This window comes from Trachemys scripta, chromosome 1 (assembly GCF_013100865.1).
Source record: "Trachemys scripta elegans isolate TJP31775 chromosome 1, CAS_Tse_1.0, whole genome shotgun sequence".
NCBI classification, from domain to species: domain Eukaryota; kingdom Metazoa; phylum Chordata; order Testudines; family Emydidae; genus Trachemys; species Trachemys scripta.
Window position 1 is genome coordinate 93,201,661 of NC_048298.1, and position 27,256 is coordinate 93,228,916.

At 43.6% G+C, this 27,256-nt stretch overlaps 1 protein-coding gene across 17 annotated transcripts in view; it reads left to right on the top strand.

Annotated features, from left to right (window-relative positions):
• RBFOX2 (RNA binding fox-1 homolog 2) overlaps positions 1-27,256 on the top strand; it is a 250,700-nt gene that overhangs the window by 198,740 nt on the left and 24,704 nt on the right. For 11 of the 17 annotated variants that reach the window (XR_004646662.1, XM_034777674.1, XM_034777685.1 and 8 more), the window contains 6 exons: positions 9,442-9,495; positions 20,401-20,493; positions 23,206-23,266; positions 25,621-25,674; positions 25,797-25,889; positions 27,023-27,155. Coding sequence is in view for 16 of the 17 variants with exons in the window: in XM_034777674.1 (XP_034633565.1) it covers positions 9,442-9,495; positions 20,401-20,493; positions 23,206-23,266; positions 25,621-25,674; positions 25,797-25,889; positions 27,023-27,155 (488 nt within the window). In the remaining variant the exon portion in view is untranslated. The remainder of the gene's footprint in view (positions 1-9,441; positions 9,496-20,400; positions 20,494-23,205; positions 23,267-25,620; positions 25,675-25,796; positions 25,890-27,022; positions 27,156-27,256) is intronic. The other 6 variants (XM_034777743.1, XM_034777707.1, XM_034777726.1 and 3 more) reach the window with 3 other exon arrangements.

The following is a 27,256-nucleotide window of genomic DNA, read 5'->3' on the forward strand; positions in this document are numbered from 1 at the left end:
ACACAGTGCAGGGGACTGGACTGATGACTTCTCAAGGTCTCTTCCAGCCCTACATTTCTATGATTCTGGTTTGTGTCTCATTAGCAATTACAATACTATTAATCTCTGAAATTCATGGATTTTTAATTAACCGTGGTTTAAATAAGAGCAGAAGTGGGCTCTCAGTTCACATGTTGGCCAGGGTGAAGTGAATGAAATGTGCAAAAATGTTAAAACAACCAGCATTGGTCTCCAACTCTACTGACCAGTAGGAGCTGGGAGTGCTGTGCACTGTGGAAGATCAGGGTTAGTCCTGTTCTTTTGCACTAGGGTGGGAGTAGGCACTGAGAGAGACCTGGTTTTGAGTTCCAGGCAGTTAATGTAGTAGATTGCAGCACAATCCACTGCTGTGCAGATGACCTGGGTTTATTTCTAGTGTGACACACACAGCCCTGGCAGCCTGGGAGTTCAGGAGCCTCTGTCCTCTGAGTCAGCTATTCAGGCTCATCACCATTGTGTCTGAGCATCTAACATTATCATCTGCATTTTATTGATGGGGAAACTGAGGCACATTGAATAACCACACTTCTGTTTTATGAGGTTTCTTCCAGAAAGCACATTGTAACTGCTGGGTACTTGCAGTAGGGATTTCCTATCCTTCACTGAGGCCCAGGTAATGCCATGTTATGTTACATGGAGGAAAAACAGATGTTTTACTTGTTAATTTTCATTCTCCACCAAGTGATTTTGGTGCTTTAAAGTTACCTGACTGAGATCAAGAGTAACAACAGCTAGAGAGCCAGCTCAGTGGCATGGATTTAAGGGGAGAATTGTGACTAATAAATCTCGGTGCCAGTGTGCTCAGCATATCTGTATGTCCAGCGAGAAAGGTATGAGCGTTTCAGGAGTGGTCTCTCAGAACTGTATCTTTTGAGCACAAATTCAGTTACATGCCATTCTTCAGCACTGAGAAACTTCAGATTTGCCAGAGAAACAATCAATGACTCCTCTCTGCTCCCTTTTCCCCTGTCAGTGCTGCTTCTCTTAACACATTCACAGCCTGCAGCAGTAATATGGGGCTTCCTGAGCACCCCCTCACTTCCACCCTTCACAGGAAGCAGGAGGCTTTTCCTTAGGTGACTCATATTGAAACAAACCTTCTGTCTCCTTCAGGGGACTCATGGTTGTTTGAGTTTTCAGCTGTGAGTGGTTGCAAGCCTCCTTCTCCTCCCTCCCCCTTTTGTGTGTCAGGTCTGATCTCCTCAACATAATCTCTGAGAGACTCAAAGCCCTTGCCTCGAGTGGTTTTCCAAAAATACTGTGCAAAGGGTGAAATCGGGTAGACAGCATTGAAAGGGGGGAAGGAGTGAAAGTGACGGTGGGGAAGAAGTCCCTCAAGGCTAGAATGGCAACCCAGAGGTCAGCTCTGTCCCCAGGCATGAAGCATCAGCTAATGTTTTCGTGCAGTCTGGAGCAGACATAGAAATGAACTCAGTGATGTCGTGTGAGTGGGGAAAACCATTTAACCCTTTCCAAACCACTGTAATTAATGAAAGCTAGGGATCTAAGGATTTCCTGTCAGATTTAGCCTTTAGAGCATCTCATTGTAATTCCAGCATGTACTGGAAATGGAGAGCCAGCCCCCTTGTGATATCTGAACACATATTTAGCAACTCTAATGGGATCCCCATTCGAGCCCTCGCTTCCTGCCCACTGTCCCTCCTGTCTCAGAAAACTGCATTCTTGATAGTCATTACCTCTGCCAGGATTGGGTGTGAGTTGCAGACCCTGACGGCTTGGCCTCCTTACACATAGTTTTCCAGGGACAAGGTTACGCTTTGGCCATACCTGAAGTTTTTATTCAAGATGGTGTCTCAGTTTCATTTGAACCAGGTGGTATATTTGCCTGTATTTTCTCCTAAGCTGCATTCCTCCCCGGAAGAGCAATGCCTCCGTACGCTAGACGTCAGACACTCTCTAGCTTTCTATCTGAACAGGATGGAACAGTTTTGTGCTTTGCCTTGCCTGTTTCGTATCGTATGTGGGCCACATGAAGGGCACAAGCAGTCACTGTGCAGACCATCTCCAGATGGATAAACATCTTGCATCAAAACTGCATACAATAAAGTGTCAGCTTCACCTCCTTAACAGATACGGGTGCATTCGACGACAGCACAGGCAACATCGTGACATTCCTCAATGACATGTCCATATTGGACATTTGTAGGGTGACCACGGGGTCGTTCATGCATAATTTTACAGACCATTATGCGATCACCGCTTCTTCCAGAGCGGACACTAATAGAAGAGCGGTCCTTCAATCTTTGTTCAGGTAGACTCCAAGCTGAGCCTCTGGTTGGGTGTACTGTTCACTAGTCACCTTCTTGGAATACACATCTGCATCTACTTGAAGAAGAAATGGTTGCTTACTATAACTGGTTCTTCAAGGTGTGATGCAGAAGTGTATTCCACAACCCACCTGCCATCCCCTCTGCATCAGAGTCTTTCACTGGACATTTGATAAGAAAGGACCGAGGTGGGTCGGGGCGTGAGCGCTGCCGCTCTACAGGCACTGCGAGGCAAAAGTCTCTGGCTCCAACACATGCATACACCTACTTGGAATACACATCTGCATCACATCTTGAAGAACCACAGTTGCAGTAAGGTAACCATTTCTTCTTATTTTCCACTAACTGACCCTAAATCCACACCTAGCATGGTGAACGTTTTTGGCGTTCACAACTGGTGAAGATAGGAGTCTTACTCCTGCTGTTCAGTGGGTAAACAATATGATAGAGAAAACTAAACTATAGGTCTTGATTCAGTGAGGAATGCAGGAGCTTAAAACAAAGAAAAGTATTGCTGCTGTCCAAGGGCCTTCCATCTTCTTACTCTGCATGCATTAGACATCCTTATGGAAGGGCCCCTAATCTTTAGGATGTCAAGACACTGTTATCTTCTTCCCCACCCTGGACATGCTCCTTGTACTTGACTCTAGTCCCACATTCTCAGATATAGCTGTAAGGAGGTATAATAAAAGGTGTGACACACAGTAGTACTGGTAGAGACTGCTCTTTATTCCCTGGTCCTAAGAGTCAGGGTTGCAAAAGGTCATACTCCTCCCTGTCATGTGGTGGGAGGGGGGCTGTCAGTGTCTGCTGATTCTAGTGGCTACTGTTACAGGAGGCACTGGCATTATCTTGACACTTTGCATCAATAATATGCTTTCTAGAGTGATGTTTAAGTGGGAACTGTGTGTTCAGCGCTGCTTGAGCAACAGACGCTAGAAGCATCTATCCTAAGCTAATGGTAGCGGTACATCTGTCAACAACTATTGTGCTGCCTTTCTTGCTTGGGGACATAGTTTCTGCTGCACAAAAATTGTGTATGCACACTTGAATGCGTAGGGACTCGTGTGGTATTATTCTAGTGGAAGGCAGTGGTGACTGTCAGTTGTCTGGCTGAGACATCTTTGAGGCTTTTATTTAAGTTGCAAGGAATGTCTGCACTAAGGTCTATATGAAACTAGGTGAACCTGTAACTTTCAAAATCTAGTTACATATGGATTCTATCCACAGGTGCCAGTGCAATCAAACTGTGATTCTACTTACCCTGGTTCTAAGCAATCATCTGTATAACTCACTGTCTTTTAGTGCAAGAGTTCTTTACCTCGATGGCAGGTTTCAGGCTGCTGGGGTTACCAAGAAACAGTATTTTTATATGAAGTTTCCTATCTCTCTGGTCGCATACTATCTATGTGGCTTCCTTATTTGGATCTAGCCTATTAGAAAACTTCCAGGTTCTGTTGAGCAAGAGGTTAGCCCTGGCATGACTAGTTGAAGGTAATCTATTATCTCTTCAGTTGTTAATGAGCTGCAGCCCTGCAAGTATTTAATCCCTTTCAGTGCTGTCATCCTCTTTTTAAAAGGTGGTATTCTATTTCGACTGAGTGTGGGAGATTCCAATTGAGTCACTTCAAGCCTGGGAACTCCTATTATTTCACAGGTAGGAAGTCAGTTTATCAGTTGTTTTGATTGTGTGTGTCAGAGTGTAGGAGATTTGGTCTCTAATGGCTACTCCACCTTTTGCCGGATTAAGTAGAGAGATGGGGTGATGTGAATTATGGATTCCTTTTGTGAGTGCTGATGGGACGTGCCCTACACAGCGTTCTCCAAGGAGAGAGGGAGTTTTCTGTTCTGTGGTGGTGGAAGGTTGTCGAGCCTTACATTATTTCTCCCTTTTGTTGTCATCTGGCCAATTCTGGAGAACTCACATTTATGATTTTTATGGCTTTCATTTTTAGAGGCGCTAACTTTTTTTCCTGCACGTTTTGGAACGGACAGTGACTGCTCTAGAGAGGGAGCCAAGGCAGTGCCAGTTGGAACAGAACACCAGGGAGGGGCCATATTAAACTGCCAGTGTGTCAAAAGGCAATCTCTCAAATTTATCGCAAGTAATGCAATTTTGGCCTCTGCTGCAAGAACTCTCACAAAAAGCTCCTTTCTTCATGCCTTCTGGGTGGGAAACAAAATGAGAGACAGAAAGACACACCCACCCTTCCCCACAGGTGCATAAGCTGCAAGCCAGAAGAAGAATACTGACTTGTAGTCCCATCTGACTGCTGTTAATATGGCTGTGCTCTGTACAGGCCTTATTATTAACCAAAGCCTCATTGTGCTACCATAGTGTGGCTTACACCTTAAGGACTAGAGGACTGGGGTCAGCCAACCCTGATTACTAAGGAAGCATACCTGAGCAGGAATCACTTGATTTCACTATAAGAGAAGGAGGAAGCTGCAGAGAGTGTTCTCAGGGAGAAGAGAGGCTGCTGGGAGCGAATAGGCTCCAGCAGAGAAACCTGAAACTTGGAAAGGCCTTGGAGAATGGATGGACTTGAAAACTTTATTATGAATGTTTGTTAAGTTGTTAAAGCAGAAGCTGATAAGGGATGGGAATGGATGGAAGTGTTTGAATTATTGAGGAAGTCCCCTGAAGGGGGAAAATGAGGCAAGGGACTGCTTGTAGGGCTATTCTGAGGCTGAGAGTGAGCACCCAGGAGAAGGTCACTTGTTGACAACTTAAAAAAAAAATACAATGGGGGAGTTGGTAATAACGCCTATGGTTAAATTGCCTAATATTTTCCATTATAAAAAAACTCACTCACTCTTCCATTGTTTACAGAAGCTGTTGATATTTGGCAGGAGGAACACTCTCCAGCTACAGAAATGTCTTTTCTTTATACTGTGAGATTCTACTCAACCTTTTGCTGAGATATAAACTGTTAAAATTCACCATTTCACTTTTCTGCTTTTCATTCCTCAGGATAATTTTGACAGCATGAAAACATAATGAAACACGTGAACATCCTAAGGCTGGGCTCATGACACTGCCACAGCAGCAAGACACTAGTGGGAAGAGTGGGGTAGAAGAGCCAGGCTCTAGAATATTATTATTATTTTAAAAAAATCTCTTGAGAAAGTAATTTAGGTTTGCAAAATGAAGCACTTAAAAATTAGGAAATCCCAGATTTGTGGTTGCTCACACAACCTTAATTCTGTTCCCTTCTGTTATGCATTATGCCGGTCTTTAATTACATGATCACATATCTTTTCCCCACAGGGCACCTGCCCCCATTCAGTGCACAGGATGGATGCACAGGGGGATATGATTACGTTTGAGTGGGCAACCATAAATCTGGCATTTCCTGTCAAGTGCTTGACTCTGCAACCTAAATAATGTTCTTTTGTGTGTGTTTTATGTACATGTATATTATGGGCAACCTTAATAATAGGTGTCACTACCATCTTCACCTATCACTTCCGGTATAAGACCCTGTTTTCATTTGCTTATAACGTTGCAAAACTTTTACCACATAGGCTGAAATTTTCCATCCTGGGTGACTGTCTGATTTTTTGTGAAAGTTTCAGCTAAAATGGTCTAGTTGTTTCCAAAAATGAGATTCAGGAAAAAGATGTTGTATTGCCCATGTTAAAAAATTCTTACAACCATTTTGTTGTATATCTGGAGCAGGGGCTTGAAATTTGGCAGGGGGTGTTGCGCAAGTGTCAGGGATTTGTCTTTTGCCATCCTCATGAAAATCATCCCAACCTGGCCAAGTTATAGGCCTCTGGAAATTGCAGTTTATGCAAGCTCAGTAAGCACTTGTTAGCTGCTGGCAGATAAATTTTCTGACGATTACATCTATTCTGGGCATGCTCCATCCCAGGATTGCAGCAGCTGAGCTGCAATTCTCTTTCAATTGCTCCTCCTAGCTCCCAGCAGCCAGTGGTGCTGTTCTTTGTCCTCCCTCCGGCACCCCTGCCCCAGTGTCCAGGCAGTGTGGAGGAGGAAGAAACAGCCTGACTGGAATGCAGAGGGCTGAGGAGCAGGAGTTTGGGGGGAGTGAAGGGAGGAAGGAGCCATAGGGTGAGGGTGTATAGGCAAAGGCATGGAGGAGGGTAGGACGGACCAGGGGGCACAGATGGGTGCAGAGTGGAGAGGGGGCAGAAATTAGGGGTGAAGGTGGGGGCAGAAGTGTTTATAGTATTTAGCGTATGCTTCCCTCCAGAACTTGAAATTTGAACCCCAGCTACCCCCGATACATTTCTATGCTGTCAATAAATAACTGTGAAACCCTCTGGCAAAGCATATATCTCATCTTTCTCATGATTAATTATAGGGTGACCAGGTGTCTGGTTTTCAACCGGAACACCTGGTCGAAAAGGGACCCTGGCGGCTCCGGTCAGCATTGCCATTAAAAGTCTGGTCGGTGGTTCTGTGGTGCTAAGGCAGGCTAGGCCCTACCTGTCCTGGCTGGCACCACGCTGCGCCCCAGAAGCTCCTAGGTGGGGGGCATGGGGCTCTGCGTGCTGCCCGAGCACCGGCTCCGCAGTCCCAATGGCTGGTTCCTGGCCAGTGGGAGCTTGGTGGGGTGGTGCCAGCAGGTGAGAGCTGCATGTGGAGCCTCCTGGCCCCTCCGCCTAGGAGCTGGACCTGATGGCTGCTTCTGGGGGGGCGCGCAGTGCAGTGCCAGGACAGGCAGACAGCCTGCCTTAGCCCCCGTTCTGCGCCGCTGACCATGAGCCGCTGGAGGTAAGCCTGAGCCCCCAGTCCTGAGACCCCCCCCCAAACCCAGAGGTCCCTCCTGCACCCCAAACCCCTCATCCCCGGATCCAGTCCAGACCCCGAACCTCCCCCAGCCCAGAGCCCCACACCCTGAACCATCCCCAGCCCTACCCCAGAGCCCTCACCCCCTCTTGGACCCCAACCCCCTGCCCCAGCCCAGTGAAAGTGAGGGAGGGTGGGGGAGAGTGAGCCACCGAGGGAGGGGGAGTGTAGTGCGTGGGAGCGGGGCCTCAGGGAAAGGGCGGGGCTAAGGTGTTCGGTTTTGTGCAACTAGAAAGTTGGCAACCCTAATTACGCATTTTTCCAAAGCATCCCTGCCTTATTCAGTGCTCAAAATGGTGGACATTGCCCAATGAATTGGGAGTTATTAAATATTTCTCTTTGTCTTCCTCAGTGTGTAGCCTCAAGCCTTAGTTAACACACATCCAAACTTTGTACTGAATTAATTTCCTCATGCCCATTCCTATTGTGAATTCACTATAGTAGCTACGTGTTTCACAAACATTAATGAATTTATCTACACAACATCCTTGTAGAGTGAAGTTGTGTTGTTATCCCCATTTTACAGATGGGAAACTGGCACACCATGAGAGAAAGGTCTAAAATTGTCAGAAATATCCACTAATTTCGTGTGCACAAGTTGAGACGCCTAAGGCCTGATTTTTAAGGGTACTTGGCATTTTTACATCACTTATATGTTTAAAGCACAACTCCAATCACCTTCATTTGCTGTTGTGAGTTCTCAGCCCTTCTGTAAATCTGTCCCCAGGTATCTCAAATTGGGTACAAAGAAAATTCACTAGATACCTTCCAACTCTGCAACAAATGAAATGGGTGCTATAGACAACAGCCTCAATAACTACCATGCTGAATGAGGCAAGGGGTCCTGTGGAAAAAAACAGTGAGAGATCACAAAATTAGATTGAATCATAATGCATATGCACAAGGGGGCTGAATTAAAGTTATACAGGCAATCTTAGTTCTGGCATTTCCAAACTTTTGAGTGACTGATTTTTCAAAGGTAACTTTTTTTGACATTTTTTTAATGTATTATGGTTATTCAGGAGAATTTTTGAATATAATATATAGTTAATGTAAGGACACTAGAATGACTATAATTGTTAGAATTACTTAATATGCCAAAACATTATATTCAGAAATGAGTTTGGATGTTTTTGTTTTTATTGCATTTTTGGTGTTTGTATTTTGGTTGATCTGAGCTGTCCCTTAAAGGACGAGATGAAGAGAGCACTTTTACTGTCGTGTGTTTGAAAGCATTGTGTAAGAGTTACTGCCGTATCCACACAGAGGAGGACCCAGCCTTTGTATGTTCCTGGGAGGTCAGATATTGATTTAACTTTTCAGAAAGCAAGCCTCATTCTAGAAGTGTAACATTAGTATTTCTGGAGGACTGGATGCCTTAGGGCTTTGCTAATGAGCTACAGTGCCTTTCCCCTGGAAGTCATCAGTGAGTGTGTGTAAATATAATTTGGTGCATCCCAGTTCCAACTCCCACATCACACTTACCGTTATCATTTGTACTAGTTAGCAAGAGCTTCAGGACAGAGGCTGTCCTGAGTTGTGAGTCTGTACAGTGCCACCCTGATCTCAGGTGAGCCCTCTGGAGAGCTCCTGCTGCAGGGGTGAAAATTGTGTTACTCATGATAAATGTGTGAGCGTTAGCATTAGCAACACTGATGGTCTCACACACATGCCTCGAGGGTGGGTGGGGGAGTTAAAAACATGATTTAATCTTTTCAAAAAATTTCTCGCTAAGCTCATTATTTCCTACAATCTTCTCATGACTATTGAACATTTTACGGTTGCCAAACCTGAAAATAACTAAGAATTTAGGGAAATTCCTATCTGTCTTATGCAGGGAGATGATTCCCAAGAATAGGAGTCCTGTGTGATTATCCTCTTCAGAGAAGTAGGATTACAATTCACTTTCTCTTTGTCACAGCCCTTTCAGGAGGCAGATGGCATGATGTGACTACATTTGGGAGGTGTCACTAGTCTGAGAGGAAACAGTAGAATGGGAGAGGAGGGAGATTGTTGAAAATATGAGTGAGGACAAGACCTAAAACTGTTCTGGAAATACAGTCTGAGAGAAGAGAAAAGTCAAGAGAAACCAATGGATCTGTGATCGAGAGAGAGTCTGAGGGCCCCAGAGAATTGGGGCAGCTCTAGGGTTGTCACTGGGATTTAGTGCTCTCACTTGTGAGTCAGAAATGGAAGGATTCCCGCCTCCCTTCTTTCATGTGTAAAGAGGACAAAAATAAAGAGAGGGGAAGTGGCTAGCAAGGAATAAATCTTTCTTCTCTTGTCTCTTTGCAGCAGTTCGGCAAAATCCTTGATGTAGAGATAATCTTTAATGAGCGTGGCTCCAAGGTAAGTCCTGTTTCTATATCCAGTTTCTCTTGTTGTTTTGATTGCACAGAGAAAGAGGCAGTTCATTGTCTAGATAATATGCTCTGCAGAGATCAGGAGGGCCTGGTGTGATGGGGGGGAATGGAGAAGCTACTTCTGGGACTCTCTCCTGCTCCCTCTAACTCCAGAATCTGAGCATGGCCAATTCTGGGCAGCACATCCAAATGCTCCCAAATACTCCTCTCTCTAATGAGAGATCAGGTTCCCCAACCTATGATGAAGGAGGGAGTCATTTGAACCCTCTTAGCAGCAGTTTTCACTGCAGAGCAATGTGGGGTTCTCTGGGGAAGGGAAGACAAGGTGACACTATGTGTTATGTATTGATATCCATAAAACAGTTTTTATTACATAAAAAAGTGCTTATTTAGAGTAAGTGGAATATCTCACATATGCAAGGAATTTTTTCCTTGCCTTTGAAAACTTAAGAGGCTGTTGTGAGAAATACTGGCCTTCCTTGACAGAGACATCTGATGCTTAAATTAAGCACCCACAATTTCCCCCAGTATGAACCCTTCCCCATTGAATTTCTATTTGCGCGACTATTTTCACCTTTAAGATGCATCAAAAGGGAGGTTTTGTTCAGCATTGATGCTAATTTACCTCTCTGGAGTCCAGGCTTCAAATACTGTTCAGGTCAAATGTAGTGAATTTCAGTGATCTCTGTCCTAACTGGCAGTTGGGTCTCATCTCATAACCAAGATCATCACAATGACAAATTGATGTGATTCTCTCTCTGCCCAGGAGGTCCAGCACTGGAATAGCAGGGAGTGTTGCAGGTCAGGATCAAGGTGCATTGGCAGAGCTCTGTGGGGGAAGCTTGCACAGTGCATGTCTATACTATGCTTGACTTAATCAGTGCTACGATTCCCATTTTCAATTAAAAATGAAAATTTCCTCTCTCACATGACATTTTGAAGATGCAAGCCAGCTAAGCAGTTTATATTTTTAAATCCCTGCCTTTCCCTTGGGTTTGAAGTTCACAGCACTATGCGGCCTCACTGCTCCTTCAGCGATATACTGATATACAAGGTTCTCTACAAATTCTCACCTGTGTTCCCTAAATTGCATTTTAAAATTCCTTAATCTCTCCATGCATTCTCTGGAATCCAGGCAAGGGGTTGTTTTATGTCTAAAAGAGCCAAGATTCACTCCCCGCTCCCGACAGCGCACCCCTCCACCCATTTTTTCCTATTCTCTGTGTTTTATAATCCAATTTGTGTAAATAGGTTTCTGGATAGTTTAGTTTGGGAGTTTTCTTTCTCTTTATAGATACAGTAAACCCTACATGCTTTTACCAGAAACATTCAGCTATGGCAGAATCTGTAAATATTTATTCTGCTCTGCACAGTTCTTCTGATGTTTGTAGGCCAGAGCTGTCTGTGAATTAGCCTTGATTTTAGTCATTTCTCTCGGGCGTCGTGAACAGCCTCTAGCAAAATCTCTGCTTTTTCTGAATGTAATCACTAAAGAAAAAACAAAACCAACTGACCTGTCAAAAAACTGTGGAGCTATATACCTCTTCCCCCACGGTATTTGTGCTTTCCAGTTCTATATGCTTTTCCACTTCCATACACACCCAACCTCCTCCCCCAGCCCTGTATTAAACACCCACACCTGCCCTTTCCCATTTCAGTGATATTAACATGGGGGATTTTCTGTGAAGCCTTGAATTCTGATTATGAACTTTAGCTGTTCAAGAAGATAATTAAGCCCAAGGCTTCTGGTTTTCGGTTAAAACAAAAACCACATTTACTGAAGTCTTTTGCAGAATTTTGCCCTGGATTCTTAGTAAATATTTTTAAAATGAAAACAACCCAAAGACTTAATATTCTGGATATCCAGTTTCCTATTGCTGCTTGTCAACTTCATAGCAATGAGTAACTGCAAAACTGATGCTTGCTGTTTCAGAGATGGGGAACAGCTTGAATGGAACCCAGAATACACCCAAAGAATATTTGTTCATGATATTTTGCATCCTGCTGTACCCAAAGTAATTATAATTGTTTTTTAAAAATGCCAAAATTATTCCTACTTAGTGTGAAAATGGGAAGCCCAAGTGTTACTGAGTGGGGTATAGCTGCACGAACCACCTGGTATTCACGCTATAATGTAAAAACAACAGTTTGGTGACCTGATGGTGAAGCAAAGGAAATGGATCTTTCTGGAGGCCCCTTACTCACTCTTGGGTTCTTCCCCCCTTCCCCCCCCACCTCCAAAATAAAATTTGAAATAAATTAAAAATCTGAATGCATTTCTCCTGCCCTGTGGTTTCCTTTGAAATCTAATTATATGAAACCTCTCTCTTCTCCTCCTCCTCTCTCTTGGGAATCTGAAAGCAGATGCTCCTGCTGCCTGCCTTGTGCTGTGTTCTCAATGCTCCCCTCCCCTTCCCAGAATTCCTAAAGGGTGTAGTTTGTATGTGTGTTTGGTAAATATTTAAGGTATAAAGGTAAATCCCAAATTCCCCTGGTTTTGCCCCCATCCAATGTGCGATGGGAAACTCCTCCGTGGTCTGAGCAGCTCTTTGTCCCTACCTAATGGGGACAGAGGTTGTCTGCCAGAAATTGCGCCAAGGCTGGTAAATGATTTGAGAAAATGTGCAAGTTATATCCTTCCTTTTGGATCCACCTGAGATGAACTGATAACTTTTCTTTCTGCATCATTAATTCACTTAGATGGGTGATGTTCTTTTTTTACATTCTGAGAGGAATTGTACCCAACAGGGCAAATGATTGTCGCCAGGGCTGGCTCTGGCTTTTTTGCCACCCCAGGCAAAAAAGTCTCCTGCCCACCCGCCCCCGGCGGGGAGCGCAGCAGGGGAGGGCGCCGAGGGAGGGTGGGAGCGCCGGGGGAGGGTGGCGAGCCCGGCCGCGGCCCCGCTCTCCCCGGCCGGCCGGCCGGAGCACCGGGAAGAGGGCGGCGAGCCCGGCCGCAGCCCCGCTCTTCCCGGTCAGCTGGAGCACTGGGGGGAGGGTGGCAAGCCCGGCCGCAGCCCCGCTCTCCCCTGCCGGCCGGAGCACCGGGGAGGGCGGCGAGTCCGCCGCGGCTCCGCTCTCCCCGACCGGCCGGAGCTCCGGGAGGAGGGCGGAGAGCCCGGCCGCGGCCCCACTCTCCCCAGGTGAGCGCCGCCCCCCTCCAGGTGCCGCCCCAAGCACATGCTTGGAGGTCTGGTGCCTGGAGCCGGCCCTGATTGTGGCCCCTGAACATCTGAGAAAAACACTAACTGAGTCATAAACAATAGTTACATCACAACAACTGGATTGTGTTACTAATCTTAGAAAATTGCATTGTTGACTTTCTGAAGTGTGGAGTGGGGTGAATTAGTTCCAAGTCATGTGGTGGTTTCTGCTAATCACATTATTTAGATTCCAAACTAATCAGAGTGCTCCTCTGATTGGGGCAATTTAAAATGACACTGTTTCCCTTGGTGGTCTTTACACCGATTCTGTGCTGCTACCCATTCGAAAGCATAAATGAATGTTATAAGGCCTCTTGGTTTTCTTGTAGTTTTCAGCTTGCCTAACAGAGTAACTTCAGATTTCCCTTAAATGGGATTTTTTTGTTCCCCAGGAAACTAGCTGTTTGTTTTTGATTCCCCTCAGCTCACCATAAAAGTTCTAGTTCTGATTCATGTAAACGGTACAACACTCCCATCCCCAATTCACCATGCATTTTAGTGAACCATGGACAGAATATATCCAGAGTAGGTAAGGGTATTTGATGCTCCATTTGGTAAGAGGAGGCACCTTTTCTAGTAGATGTCCCAACATTAGTACACCAGCTGAACAGCTATGCTTGTTTGCAGAGTTAATGCCATCTGCATGTTAGCTTAACCATAGAATTTTAATTGAGACCTGCTCCCTCCATTTCCTGTTCCCAGAAGCTATAATGGGAACATTACACCAGAAGGAAACTTAGCACTTTTCTCTTCATCAGCCATTCAAGATGCAGCATTCAGAGCTGTGCACATGATGATATTAATAACAAAATAAGACTGCTTCTGAACCGGGAGTCCTGGCTGCTGATTGGCTAATGAGGGAATCATTTACAAAAAATATTAAGAGTTCAGTTTTAGTACAGATCTCACATGCTATTGGTTTCAGAATTACGTAAATGATGTCCCCTGCTTCATTTTATGGGGGAAACCCAGACCCATCAAAAAAGAGTTAGCCCAGTGTTCTGAACTTCTTATGGGAGAGAAGGTAGTATCCACAGGAGCAAATCCAATGGAGCTTAACCCCAAAAGGGATTGTGGCTTGTTGGACAAATATACATGGATCACATCTATAGAGTTCCACTTTTAGCTGCTAGCTGAGGAACCTCCTGACAATAGTGCACGCTACTACTGTGGTGACCTGGGCTACTGGCCACGTATTTGATTACAGGATTCTGGTTCACAGAGCAATTTAATTCACACTGGGCTCCACTCATCACCACTCCAGCCCCCCGTGTAGTTGTATGTTTCATTTTAACATTTTGTAAAATATCATACACGTTCTGTAAATTTTGTTCCGGTCTATTGCAATTCATACAGAAAACAGGCAGAGGTGGTTAGCAGGCACACTGATACATCCACCCACCCTTTATGGACTTCCTGTACTGAGGGTTGCCATGGCAGTCTGTGCTGCAGCAACAGCATCTCCTACATTCCTGAGATCTAAATCAGAGAAATGAAAAAGGGATATTAGTTAAAAGACACTCATGTGCAAATCTCTCTCTCGTTTCCTGTTATCCCCAAATAAATCCTCTTACTTTCACGTGCTGTTCCAGCACCTAGTCATCACCTCTTCTTTCCCCAAGGACTGAAGCACATCTCCTGGAGCCTCACTGCTAGAGGTGGGGATGGGTTACATCACCTCTTCAGACCTTTTTCTTGACCACACCCATCTCTAGATCTTGAGAGAAACATGAGTGAAGAAACAATTAGTGCACCTACAAAACAAACTAAGAAAAGAAAATCAAGCTCCTTACCTCTTGAAGCACTAACAGCAGAATTCATATATTCAAAATCATAATATTGCCTATACTCCAGGCTCAGAATTGGTCTGGCAGCAGCAGCAGCCCAAGTGGAGGCTATCTCACCCTTACGATAAAAGACAAGGAACAGCTTCAAAACACTGGTAGAGCAGACACCCCTCCCTACTGTTGCCATGCCCTTGAAAGCTGGGGGCGGGGGTAGGAATCTCACGGTGTTCATACAACTTTTATAGCGCAGCACAGTTGCAGAAAGCACACTCCTATTTTTTAAAAATATGGCTGCACACTAGCTTAAGGCTTGCCTAAACAAGAAAGTTGCACCCATTTAACTAAAGCTGTAATTTTAAACCCATTTAGTTAAACCAGTGCAAAAGGTGTGTGGACACTCTCATGTTGGTTTAAGTCAATTTAAACTAAAGCCAAATAAGTCACTAAGGCTATGTCTACACTGCAGACCTCACAGCAGTACTGCTGCAGCTGCGCCAGTGTAAGGTCTCCTGTGTAGCCGCTCCATGCTGGTGGGAGAGAGCTCTCCCGCTTGCATAATTAAACCACCCCAATGAGGGGTGGTAGCGATGGCAGCGGGAGAGCGTTTCCCACTGACATAGCGCTGTCCACACCCCTGACCAACAAAGATTTAACCGACAAAGTGCCAGTGTAGACATAGTTCATTATTATTTTCTTACTAAACTGAAATAAGTGTGTCCACACAGGTTTGTATTGATTTAACTAAATTGGTTTAAAAACAGACAAGTTAAATCATTGCCACTTTCTTTTGTCAGGAAGGTCCTTAGTAATTACTTGGAATGAAAGAGATGTAGCCAAAATCTTTCCCCCTTGTTGTCTAGCTACAATTTTAGGCCTTGTCCACACACAGTCTTGAACCCAGGCAAACCCTGGTGTGCGCACTTTTATTTTGGCTTACCGGTCACTAATTTCAGCTTAGTTTATACCAATTCATAATCAATTTGAGACAAACTGAACAAAGTCTGGCGTAAAACAAAATAAGAGAGTTCACACAGCCATTTGTGTACTGGTTTAACTAAATCCATTTAAAATTGCACCTAAGTGCAACTCTGCTTGTAGACAAGTCCTTCGTTTGATTTCCCTTACTGACCAAAAGGTCTACCGTTCTCCTCCTGCAGGGTTTGGGGAATGTGTGTCCACTCTTTAAACAGTGGGTGCTTGTTTCTGAATCTCCTGCTCTGTTGCTGTTGGTGCATTCCAATCACTCATCTCAGGTGGATTATGGAGGAAGGTGGAAGGTCCCCTAATCTCTCCTAAAGCCTTGGAAGCAGGCAGCCCGAACTGCTGGACTTTCCTGGCCATGTCTCTATGCTTCTGTGTCTTGCCTGTATCTATAAAGAGGGTTTATTTTCAGAAAAACAACTTATTTTTGGTAAAAATAATTTTTGAATGTAGCAGCAAATTAAGGAAATGCCCTTCTGAGGCTTTGTGTTCTAGCAACACAAGACAAAGATACTGCTGCTCAGGTGAATGTTCTAAGCACAGTGGAAAACAAAGAGTTAACAATGCATGGATTTCAAGGGACTGGTTTAGTTTCCTTTGGTTTTTATTTTCTGTTTTTTGTTGTTTTATTTTTTTGTTTTGTTTTAATTTCTGTGTTCTGGCCACACCCAGGAGAACCGTCTGCTTTTGATTTCTCCCTTTACGGTCACATGGTAAATTTTCTTTCTCATTCTTCAGAGATGGAAACATTCAAAGACTATATATCTCTATCTATCTATTTTTTTACACCGCTCATCCTGTTGCTTGTTATTTATTGCAGAATCTGAGGCCAGACTAAAAGAGTGACAGTTACTCGGTCTCTTCAGGGCCCTCAAACAAACCTTTGGGAAAAAAGAGAGGGGTACTGTTGGGTTGCAGATTGCTCAAATGTTGCAGAGAGGTTTCTTTGGGGGTACCCAGTACTGTCTAAGCTTAATCTTATTTCCTACTGGCGGTTGAGCTACTGGCAAGGTTGACATTGGAAAGTCGTAACAGTCCTATTAAACTTAGTCTACTTGTAATATTTAGAAAACCCTAGATCTCTCTTGACCCAGGCCTGTATCCTCCCTGGATCTGGCCCTCTCCTCTGCCTGCAGAGGTAAGGAGAGCCTTTGCCCATTGTGGATCCAGGTTAGCAAATATTTTTTGCTTGAAACAAGTATTGTTTTGTAAAGCAGACAGTCTTGGGTGTGAGCAGAAATTATGGGGGCGGGGAGGGAAGGAGACTGTTATAAATGAATGTGGGTACAAAATAACCTCCATTCTTTTGTAGGTCACCTTTTTATAAAAAGATGTTTAAAAATCAGTTTTGTGCCTTTTTTCTCCCACATGGAAATTTTTAAAACAAATGAAGAAAATAAAAAATCTGCCAGTTTTTTTGTTTTTTGTTTTGTTTTTTTAAACCTTAGAAATAGCAGTAACATCAGGTCCGGTCTGGTCTACTTTTACTGGAGTAGTAGTTGTAAGCAGTATTGTCATAGACGTGTTAGTCCCAGGGTATTAGAGAGACAAGGTGGGTGAGGTAATATCTTTTATTGGACCAACAGAAGTTGCCTCTGGAGTACTAGTTGGAAGGCTCAGATGTGCATTATGTGGTCTCATACTTTAATGGAGGGTGTATAGGTGTTGAATCTTTAACACCATCCATACCCCAAAGTGTTAATTGGGTATTAGAATTAAATAAGTGTCAACAGAGGGATACAGTCTGAGGGCTTGTCTATACATAAACTGGAACCAAAATAACTAAATCAGTTTTAATTCATACCTTTAGTTATTTTAGTGTAAGTGTGTGTATGGGCATTCATTTTGGAATGAGTGCCCCCAGTTTGATATTAGTTGTTAGTTTCAAATTTTTTTTAATTAAGTTCATTTGAAATGGGGTACTCTTATTCCATAATAAGTGTCCCCACACAGAGTTACACTGTCTAGAATAGTATGAAGTAAAACCAGTGTAGTTATTTTAGTTCCAGTTTGTGTATAGACAAGCCCTAAAAATCTCTTTTCCTCTGTTGCTCAGTTTTATGTCATTTGTGATGTCATAATTTCTTTAATTCTCTTCTCTCCATAAACTCTTCCAGGGCAGATAATTACTGATGTTTTTAATGAAAAAGCAAGTTTTTATTTTTAATTTTTTTATAACAAATTTTCAGGCTGCCTTTATACACCATAAAGAAACAGAGGGGCACAACCATAATTTTCCCACCTTCACAGGTTGCCTTTAAAGGCAACCTATGGTCTATCCTCCCTTGGCAGCCAGCTCAGCTTCAGCATGTCTGAGGTTCAAGAAGGTTTTATCAATTCAGACTAGTTTGTCATCCCTGAATCTGCCCACCATGTGGTCCAAATTTCAACTCATTTCAGCAACACACTTTCAAACTGCTTTGAAAAAGGAGACACTTATTAGTCGCATAGTTTGTTTTATTTTTTTAGTAACCAGGAAAATGTGATTGGCTGGAAGTTTAGATTCCTGGGGTAAGAGGAGACATGAGATTCTCTTACAGAAGTCAGCGTTACAATTTAATCATTAGCTACGATTTTTTTTCTTGATCTTAAAACAAAAAAACAACTACTACCACCAAAAAAACCCTCTGCTTTACAAATGTTAAAAGGATTTTGTACTGGAAACCCAGTTGTGAAGGATAAGGGCTACTGTGCACAAGGCAACCGGAATGGCAAATGACTCAAACCTTATAAGGTTCTCATTATAAAACCTTAAAAAGCCCTTGTAAAATGATGGCCTACTAGCCTCTTGCCATTAAGCCTGTTTAGAAATCAAGATGCTGCTACTGCACTTCAGCCTGTCCGTTGAAGAAGGGGGCTGCAGAGCCAAGATGCCTTTTCCCTGCAGAGGCATAGTCTTACATCACTCACATTATCTGGGTCTCTGTTTAGTATAATTGTTTCCATTACATCAAACACAAGCTTTGTTCTCCCTGCTCCCCAGGGTGGTTCCAGCACAGATTACTGTCTGTACACAACTGGTGTTCATTTTATACCAAGCCACAGGAACTAGGTACCCCTCTCCTGCTCATAAAGGATCTGAAAAGCAATCTGAGGTGAAATTTTCACATTGGTCCCTAACCACTAGACTTCTATATTAAGAATGTCCAAATCAACAGAGCTGTCTGTTAGAATGTATCATTTGCTTCTAGTTAAATTCCTAGTTCATTTAGGGTATGTCTATACTTACCCGCTGGTTCAGTGGCAAGCAGTCGATCTTCTGGGATCGATTTATCGCGTCTTGTCTAGACGCGATAAATCGATCCAGGAAGTGCTTGCCATCAACGCCGGTAATCCTGCTCCGCGAGAGGGGTAGGTGGAGTCGATGGGGGAGCCTGCCTGCCGCGTGTGGACCCGCGGTAAGTACCTTTAAGTTCGAACTAAGATACTTCGACTTCAGCTACGTTATTCACGTAGCTGAAGTTGCGTATCTTAGTTCGAACTGGGGGCTTAGTGTGGACCAGCCCTTAGTTTCGTCAGTCCATCCGTGTGACAGTGCAGTTCATCCCCATGGGAGTCAGTGTGATGTCATACACTGCACTGTTTTATGATTGAATGAACCTGCATGAGTGGAGACTTCTTAGGAAAGCGATTCTGTAAGTAGGCCCAGGGCTTTGCATGTAAGGAGATGTTACAATAGCCCTTGGGCCACCATAGTTACCCTAATAGGCATAGGTGCTGGCTTGAAATGGTTTCCATCATCTACAGGGTTTAGTTTGGTTCAGTGGTTCTCAGTGTCCCCACTATACAAATTATTCCAGCACCCCTGCTCACAGGCCAAGAAACCATTCTTCTCCAGCTTCAGAGTTCAAGCCCACCTCGTGGTTCCACTTGTCTCTACACACAATTGAGAAGAAACCGGGATACCTTTTTGAAGTAGGAATTGTTAAGATAGTGGTGTAGGTGTGTAACTGAGTTAGGAGGGAGGCAGCTGTGGGATAGGGGATGTCAGCTAAATCCTGTCTTGGCCTATGACATTAATGAACATAGAAATCTCATTCAGACTTACTATACTGTATAGATTTGATATGGCAGTCACAGAGGGAAAATTTTACACCACTCTTTTCTGACAGTAATATATAGTGCTTTATATGTTTATATTTTGGTACCGCCTAGAAGCCCGACTTAGCATCAGGGGCCTGTCCTAGGCACTGTACAGGCATAGAGGTAGACATGATCTCTGCCCCGGAGACCTTACACTGGGCTTAACAAACATCTAATCCTCACAACAGTTCTATGAGGTAGGTAAATATTATTATTGTACCCATTTTACAGATGGGAAAAGTGAAGCAGAGAGGGTGACTTGCCCATAGCTACAGTGGTGTCAATGTAGGAGCCAGGATTGGAACAGAGGAATTCCTGGTGGCCAATCCTTAACTCAAACCACACCTCTCTCCTGCAAGAGACTGTTGAAATTACCAGGTGCCTTTCAATACCATACAAAGGTCCACAAAGTAGCACAGGCATTAATTGGCAATGGCGTGAAATGTCCAGCTTGGGCTTCACCAGCTTCTCTACATCAGAATAGAATAGGGCCTAGGACTTACCTTTAAGAAAATTTGTCTCGAGTAACTTTGTACTTCTTTTTTGGTCTGGCCTCAATTGCTTTTACATTTTCTTTTCATTATTATTATTTATTATTTATTACTATTTATTATTTAATATTCTGATTAAAATTCCTTTATTTTATTTTATTTTATTGAATTGAATTTCTTTTATTTATGAAACATGCATGAACCAACTATGTGACTCTAGGAGAGTATTGCTGAGTTGTGCTGATGTCAATTTCATACTGTGATATTTTTTCTCTATTTATCTAGAGATCAGTATTTCAATATATAACGATGTGCATGTTTTCCCCCCTTCTCCCGCTGCATGCAGGGATTCGGGTTCGTAACTTTCGAGAATAGTGCTGATGCAGACAGGGCCAGGGAGAAATTACACGGCACCGTGGTAGAGGGCCGTAAAATCGAGGTGCATGTCTTCAGTAATTCAATTTCTTCTTTATATTTATTCTTTTTATTTCTTTTTTGTGTCTTGCCTCACTTATTTCACATTTGGATCCCCGTCTTGTGTGTGCGTGTGTTTGTGTCTCTGTGTCCTTCACCCCACTGCACTGAAGTCTACAAAAGTGACAACCCCTCCCAAAAAATATCTTTGGTTGATTTGAGTATTTTTCTTTTTCTTTCTTTCTTTCTTTTTTTTTTTTTTAAGTTTGTTTCCCACCCACTCCAAATTTTTGCCCTTCTGCTGTCTTGATTTTCCTTTGCTTCAGTTTGTGAGGCTCCGATTTCCTGTTTGTTATCAGGCCTGAACAAAAGTAACTCAAAAAGTACTGTCTGATTTCTAACTCTGTGTCTGACAATAAAGCAGGGGGCCAGCCAGTATCCTCTCTTTCCTCAGAGGCCAGTTCTCCTTCATATGAGTGTGAGCTGATGTTGAGGGCAGGGTAGAGGGAAAAAGGCACTGATTGGGCTGCTGTAGCTGCCTTCTTGATCTGTCTGCAGTCAATTAAAGTTAACTCTTAAAACTTCCTGTAAGGAGAGCTCTCAGTAGAAGGGTTAAGTGGCTGGCCAAGGTAGCTACATATGAGGCCGTTGCATGGTGCTCACCAATTTTCTGTTCCACCTTGTTGAAGGCTAACTGGCCCCTTCCCCTTCTCCCTCTTTCTTTACAAAAAAAAAAAAAAAAAAGTACTAAATATTAAAAAATAGTAAACAAAAAAGCCGCCGTTTTGAGTAAGATGTCTGCATATTTTGCTTTTTTTTTTTTGTTTTTGTTTTTTTTATTTCCCTTTTCGATGGTTTAGCGTTTAGGGCCCTTCACTTGACTCACTCTTTCCATGGTAACTATACACAATGCTGGCGATGGTACGAGTTGGCGGTAAGTGAAACAAAAGCGCTGGAGAAGAAGCTTGTATTTTTAAATTTTTTCTTAAAGTTACAAAAACAAAATTAAATAAGAAAGAAAAAAAAATCCATCTGCCATCTCACATTAACACTACAAAATGTGATTTGACTTGTTGTCCCCACCCACCTCCTTTCCCTTTTCCCCTCTTTTATTTTCAATGCTGTTGAGTAATGCCGCCTGGACTTTGGATGTACGTATCGTTTTGTAGCAGTCTGAGCTGTTTGATTACTGACTTCATGGTGATTTCCCCTTGCACATCTTACTCAGAGTTACTGAACTCCAGTTTGGCTGGTTTTTATTAATGCACCCATCCCCTCCTCTTTCTCTCCTGCCCCTTCTTTCTCTTGCTCTGTCTTTCCCAGACCTGTTTGTAGCTGTGATTGTTTGTTCTCTCTTTCTCTCTCTATGCCCCCCTCCCTTCCCCAGTTTATTTCTTTACTCAGTTAAATGCAGCTGTTGGTCTCTCTTTGCTGACTGGTGGTTTCTGATTGGTTCTGGCAATTTTTCCTTTAAGTGCTTGTGTTGCACTTTGCTGTAGCAGCTGATTTCAGGCACTGCTCCATCTTAATGATTGTCTGTGAAACCCTCTCTTCTCCCTCTTCTCCTCCCCTCCCCCCCAATCAATTGTTTTTTTTTTTCCCTTTCTTTTATCAGTGTGTGTTTAACTGCATGCTCTCAGTCTCATCATTGTTGTTTCCCATTCTTTCTTTTTTAAATGTGTAATGTTTATATTGTTTTTGGGCCAAAACTAGAGTAAATGTGGTTCCAGGCTCCCCTCGCCTGCACAGGCTCACCACTCCATAAATCCCAAAGGATATGACGAGACTCTTTTTTGGTTTACTTCTCCTTAAGACTGGCTTCTTTCATTCCTCTGGCCTCTCAGTTCCATTCTGGCCTGAGATTTTGACAGATCATTGATTCCTGCTAAGAAGCTTCACCCTCCTTGCAAGAACTCCGAGGCTGTGTCTGACACAGGGCTGCAGTAACTTGGCTTTCAAACTCCATCCATCCTTCCTTTATCAGCACCACCTCTGCTGTAACACCCACTTGCTGTAGCACTCAGAATGCTTGGAACTATACGGAGCTCTGTAATGAGGGTGGAGGGTACAATGAAACCAGGAGACCCATCTACACCTCTGCATTTTATTTTAAGAGATTTTTGTGAGAATTTTAAAATCCGAGATAAACAAATCAGTAACCCAAGGGCATCTTGAAACTGGATTGAAGGCCAATGTCTCATAGGATTCCAAAAGTCTCTCTTGGCCTAGCGAGATTAAATCCAAGACAACTGGAAACCAGATTACTTTTATTCTTGAAGACCTGTTTGTCTGTGACATTTGTGGTCTACGACATTTTAATGGTGGTCTTCTAAAAGGAGCTAGTTTATTCACCACCTGCTTTGTTTGTCCTCTGCCTCAGCTGCAGAGATCACCATCCCTACCACTCCAGTGGGCCTCGGACAAGCTTTTTGCCCATCCGATTGGTGAGCTGCAGATATCCAGTGTGGTCTAATGGTGGCAGGATGTCTGAGAATCCCAACTTTACTCTCGTTGGCCTTTTGTTTAAATGCATAAAGTGCCACAGTTAGCTGTAATGTTTACAATTAAATGGCAACTTCTAATAGTAATTTAAATATCTTGCATTTGTATAAACGTAGCTGTTTGATTTCTTTGCTCTAAGATGTATAGGGTATGTGATATTGGAGAGGTTGTTATCATTTTCCCTAACGTCTTGTGCTTCCTTCCCTCTCCTCCCCCGCCCCTTTCTTACTTTTAGGTGAATAATGCCACAGCGCGAGTGATGACCAATAAGAAGATGGTCACGCCATATGCAAATGGTAAGAGAGAATGTTTGCGCTAATCGGAAACGGAAAGTTTTCAGGGGTGGTGACAAACTCTACAGCCTCAAATTGAAGACCTTAGTACAAGGTCTCGTTGTTCCTTGACTACAGTGGGATCTCGGGCTGCTCAGCGCCTTTGAAGCTCAGGCTACTTATTTAGGTGCTTAATTGTGGATTTAGGAGCCCAACTTTAGGAACTCATTTAAAAAAAATCTTGGCCTTATTTTTAACTGTAACTATAACTCTCTCCTTGCAGCCAGGAAAGCTGGGGCACCAAACAGTTTGTCTCTCACAGAACTTGCCTATTGTCAACAGTTTTCCAAGGAACATGAATAAGGAATGACTCAGTTGTTTTGTGCAGTGAAGAACTCTGTCTTGATTCGAAGTCTTGGGTCTGTTGTCTACCAATCTCTCTGCAGCAACTCTATGTAGCATAGAAACAGCAATACACTTATTAAACAGTGCACGTTACGTGAAGAGGCTTTCCCTTATGAGAACTGAGCACCATTATACAGGATGCTGTATATTTTAAATCTCACCCCCCAGTGAAATGAAACGTGGAGTTTACGAAGTTGTCCTGGGACAGACTGAGGTACACAAAGTTGTCCTGAGACATAGTCAATGGTCCCCAGTTGCATTGAAAAGGTTCCCAAACAGCTTCTGTGCAGTAGCAAGTTAAGCGTACAGTAGATCGTGAGAGAGCATGGATTGGTGGTTAAAACAGAAGACTGGAAATCAGAAGATCTGGCTCCTATTCTTGCCTCATCTACAGATTTACTATGTACCCTTGGGCAAGTCACTTAATTTGCGTGTGCCAGTTTCCCAAGTGTGGTGAGGCTTAATGAATGTTTGTAAAGAGCTTTGAAATCCTGTGGTGGGAAGTCACTATGGAAGTGCAAAGTGGTCGTGTTGTGTTACCCAGTGAATAGGGACAGAGAATGTATAGGGTTACATTGTAATGACTTGTAGACCAGGGTGACTGGCAGGAACATCCTTTTGGTTTGTCAGCCCATAAAGTCTACATTCAAATAATGTAAAGGTGTATGGTATTTGGGAAGTTTGAATGTACTAGTTAGTGCTTTTCACTGCTATGTGAGAGAGACTAGGTTTAGGAATTAAAATCCATGTCTGTCTATCCACGTTCTTATCTTAGCACCCATCATCTTAGTCTCTTGCTCACAAAGTTGGCAGTGCACAGGCAATACGCCCAGTGAGGCAAAGAGGGTGTGCATGACATCATTCAGTATTACCCCCCAGCATATTAAGTAGTGACATTGTTGCGCTGTGATCAAATCATACCAGAAAGATGATTTATAAGACCTCAAAGGTGAGGCTGAGTAGTTAAAGTGTAGTAAGTTTCATAGGACTCCGTGGAGGAAGGATATGTGATATTTATTCGTAAAACCTGCATGGTTACCAAGTAAACAGATGAGGCCTGCCCTGAAAAGTAAAGACTTTTTTGTAGAAATCAGACCCGAGTCCGCCCTAATACCAGTTCTCTTCCCTTTTTGGTTAGAATGGGTGGAGACAAACAGGTTTTCCAGCTCTGCTCACTTGGGAAAAGTGCCTCAGTTCATATCCATTCTACAATGGCAGGTTTTTCACCAGGTTCATTATTTGCTAATTTAACCGTTGCTCTCTTGTGTATTTGTGCTGATGATTTTCAATTCTTGCCCATTGTACAGATTATATTAAATGATTCTCTGGGAAAGATTGCATCTGGGGGATGCAATGTGGAGAAAACAGCAAAATATAAATAAAATGGAGAAGAGAAAAGGTGGAATGAACAAACTTGTTTGTTTGAAATACTTTTGTGCAACATATTGTGTGTTTCAATTACCTGGGAAATCTCAACTCAATTGCCATGCGGTCTTTAGTGACACTCCAGTAAATATCATAGCCAGTGTATTTGAGACATAGGGGTGTAACATGACTTGCCTGAGATCACAGATTGAGCCAGGGTTTAGACACAGTTAGAATCTACAAGATACCCAATGAACATATAGAATAGTAAGAACTGACGGGAAGATTCACAGAGAGAATGAATCTTGTGGGCCAACTATGGGGATTGTAGTGAACATATGTATAAGGCAGTTGGCATTCTGCCCAGTTTTGTTTCTTATAGGTTACACCAGAGGTTACTATGCAGTGGATCATAGTCTATATCTGGACCCTGGCATTAGGAAAGATAGTCTGCCTCTATTCAAAAGCACAGGGACCTCGGTGGAAGCCATAGTGGGAGAAGTGCCTAAAGCGGAGTTTCACATGCAAAGCTCATTTTCCTCCCCTACCCTTTCCACTGTTTTTCCTGGTATGGACTTCAGCACTCATTGCCATCTTTGCTATTTCAGGTTGGAAATTGAGCCCTGTGGTTGGAGCAGTGTACGGCCCCGAGTTATACGCAGGTAGAACTTAAGTAGACACTTCCATTTCTGCCATTTAACTGCAGTGGTGTTTGTTTGTGTTCACAGTCTGCTGTTTCTTTATAACCTTTTGACGTTTTTTATTCTTTTTAAAACTAAATTAGCGTCCAGCTTTCAAGCAGATGTCTCGCTGGGCAATGACGCCGCAGTGCCCCTGTCAGGAAGGGGGGGTATTAACACTTACATTCCTTTAATCAGTAAGTAGCCCCAATTGGCCCCTGTATTGTTACTGTGCTTGAGTAAACAATGATCTGTTAGCCCTCTTCTCTCCAGCCTGTATGATATATACTTGAAAGGATGGGTCTTGTTGGGGACAGATTTGCCACCAACCAGAGCCCCCAGGCATGGTACCGGCCATGACCTTTCCATCTTGCAGTGTGTTTCCATGCTTGCTTTTGACTGGGGCTTCTGAAATGATAAGGAAGGTGCAGAGCAGGAGGGAGGGGAGTGTGAAGAGAGTGCCACTGCTTGTACTTCAAAACCAAAGAAACCAAACAGACAAATCCCCAAAGTACATATTATACAAGCTGCTAAACTGCGAGTCCACTGCAAGCCCCCTAGTGGCATGTGCCTGGAAGCACCTTGGGTTGAATTCGTGCCTTGCGACTGGCTCCTTCTGGGTATCTGTTATTGCATTGTGTTTGCAGCTGCCTCTGAGGTTTTGACCTAATTTGCCCTGAGCCAGTTTACTCCAGCATGAAGTGTAATAAAACAGGGCCCAATACACATGGAACCGGTTACTGGTCACATTTGCCAGAAGACGATGGGCTCTTGGTAAACTGGCACTTAATGGGGAATTTCTGCTGCCTTACATGGGGGTTATCCTGTCTTTCTGGCTTTAAATTGAACATGGGGAGGGAGGGGATGGCAAAGGGGAAGGGAAGAGGACAATTGACTGATTTAAGGGGCTCATGCTGAATTGTTTCAAAGAAACCAAACTGAAAAATCCCCAAAGTACATACTATACCATTTGGAAGAGTCGCCTGCTATATTGGTAGCAACTCTTTGTGCTTCTCGGACTCTTTCTAACCAGACTGCATGGCAGTGTCAAAATGGGGGCAGAGGGAAATTGTACCACGTTTGCAATGAACAAGGCATGACACAGCATTAACCCCTTGCATGCCAGGCCTCTCTGCAGCCCCTCTCTCCCTCTAGTGATGTAGCAGGAGGTACACTCTTTCTATGGGGCTGTAAGCATGCCCCTTTGCCGGACAGACGCGGAACATCCCATAGCTCTGGAGCCTATTGTATTATTTTGTTCAAAACAGATAGTTTTGAATTGGGCAGGAGTTCTGATCTCTCTCATCTTTCTCCTTATCTGTCTTTACAGTTCCAGGCTTCCCCTACCCAACTGCAGCCACCACAGCAGCTGCATTCCGGGGAGCACACCTGAGGGGTCGAGGACGAACAGTATACGGTGCAGTCCGGGCAGTACCCCCCACGGCCATCCCTGCCTACCCAGGGTAAGCACTGGATACCAAAACAGTGTGCTCTACGCCATGTTGAGAGGTAGCTGATTGGCCAAGGATAAAAATCAGAGCTCTGTTGGATGGTGAGAGTCAGG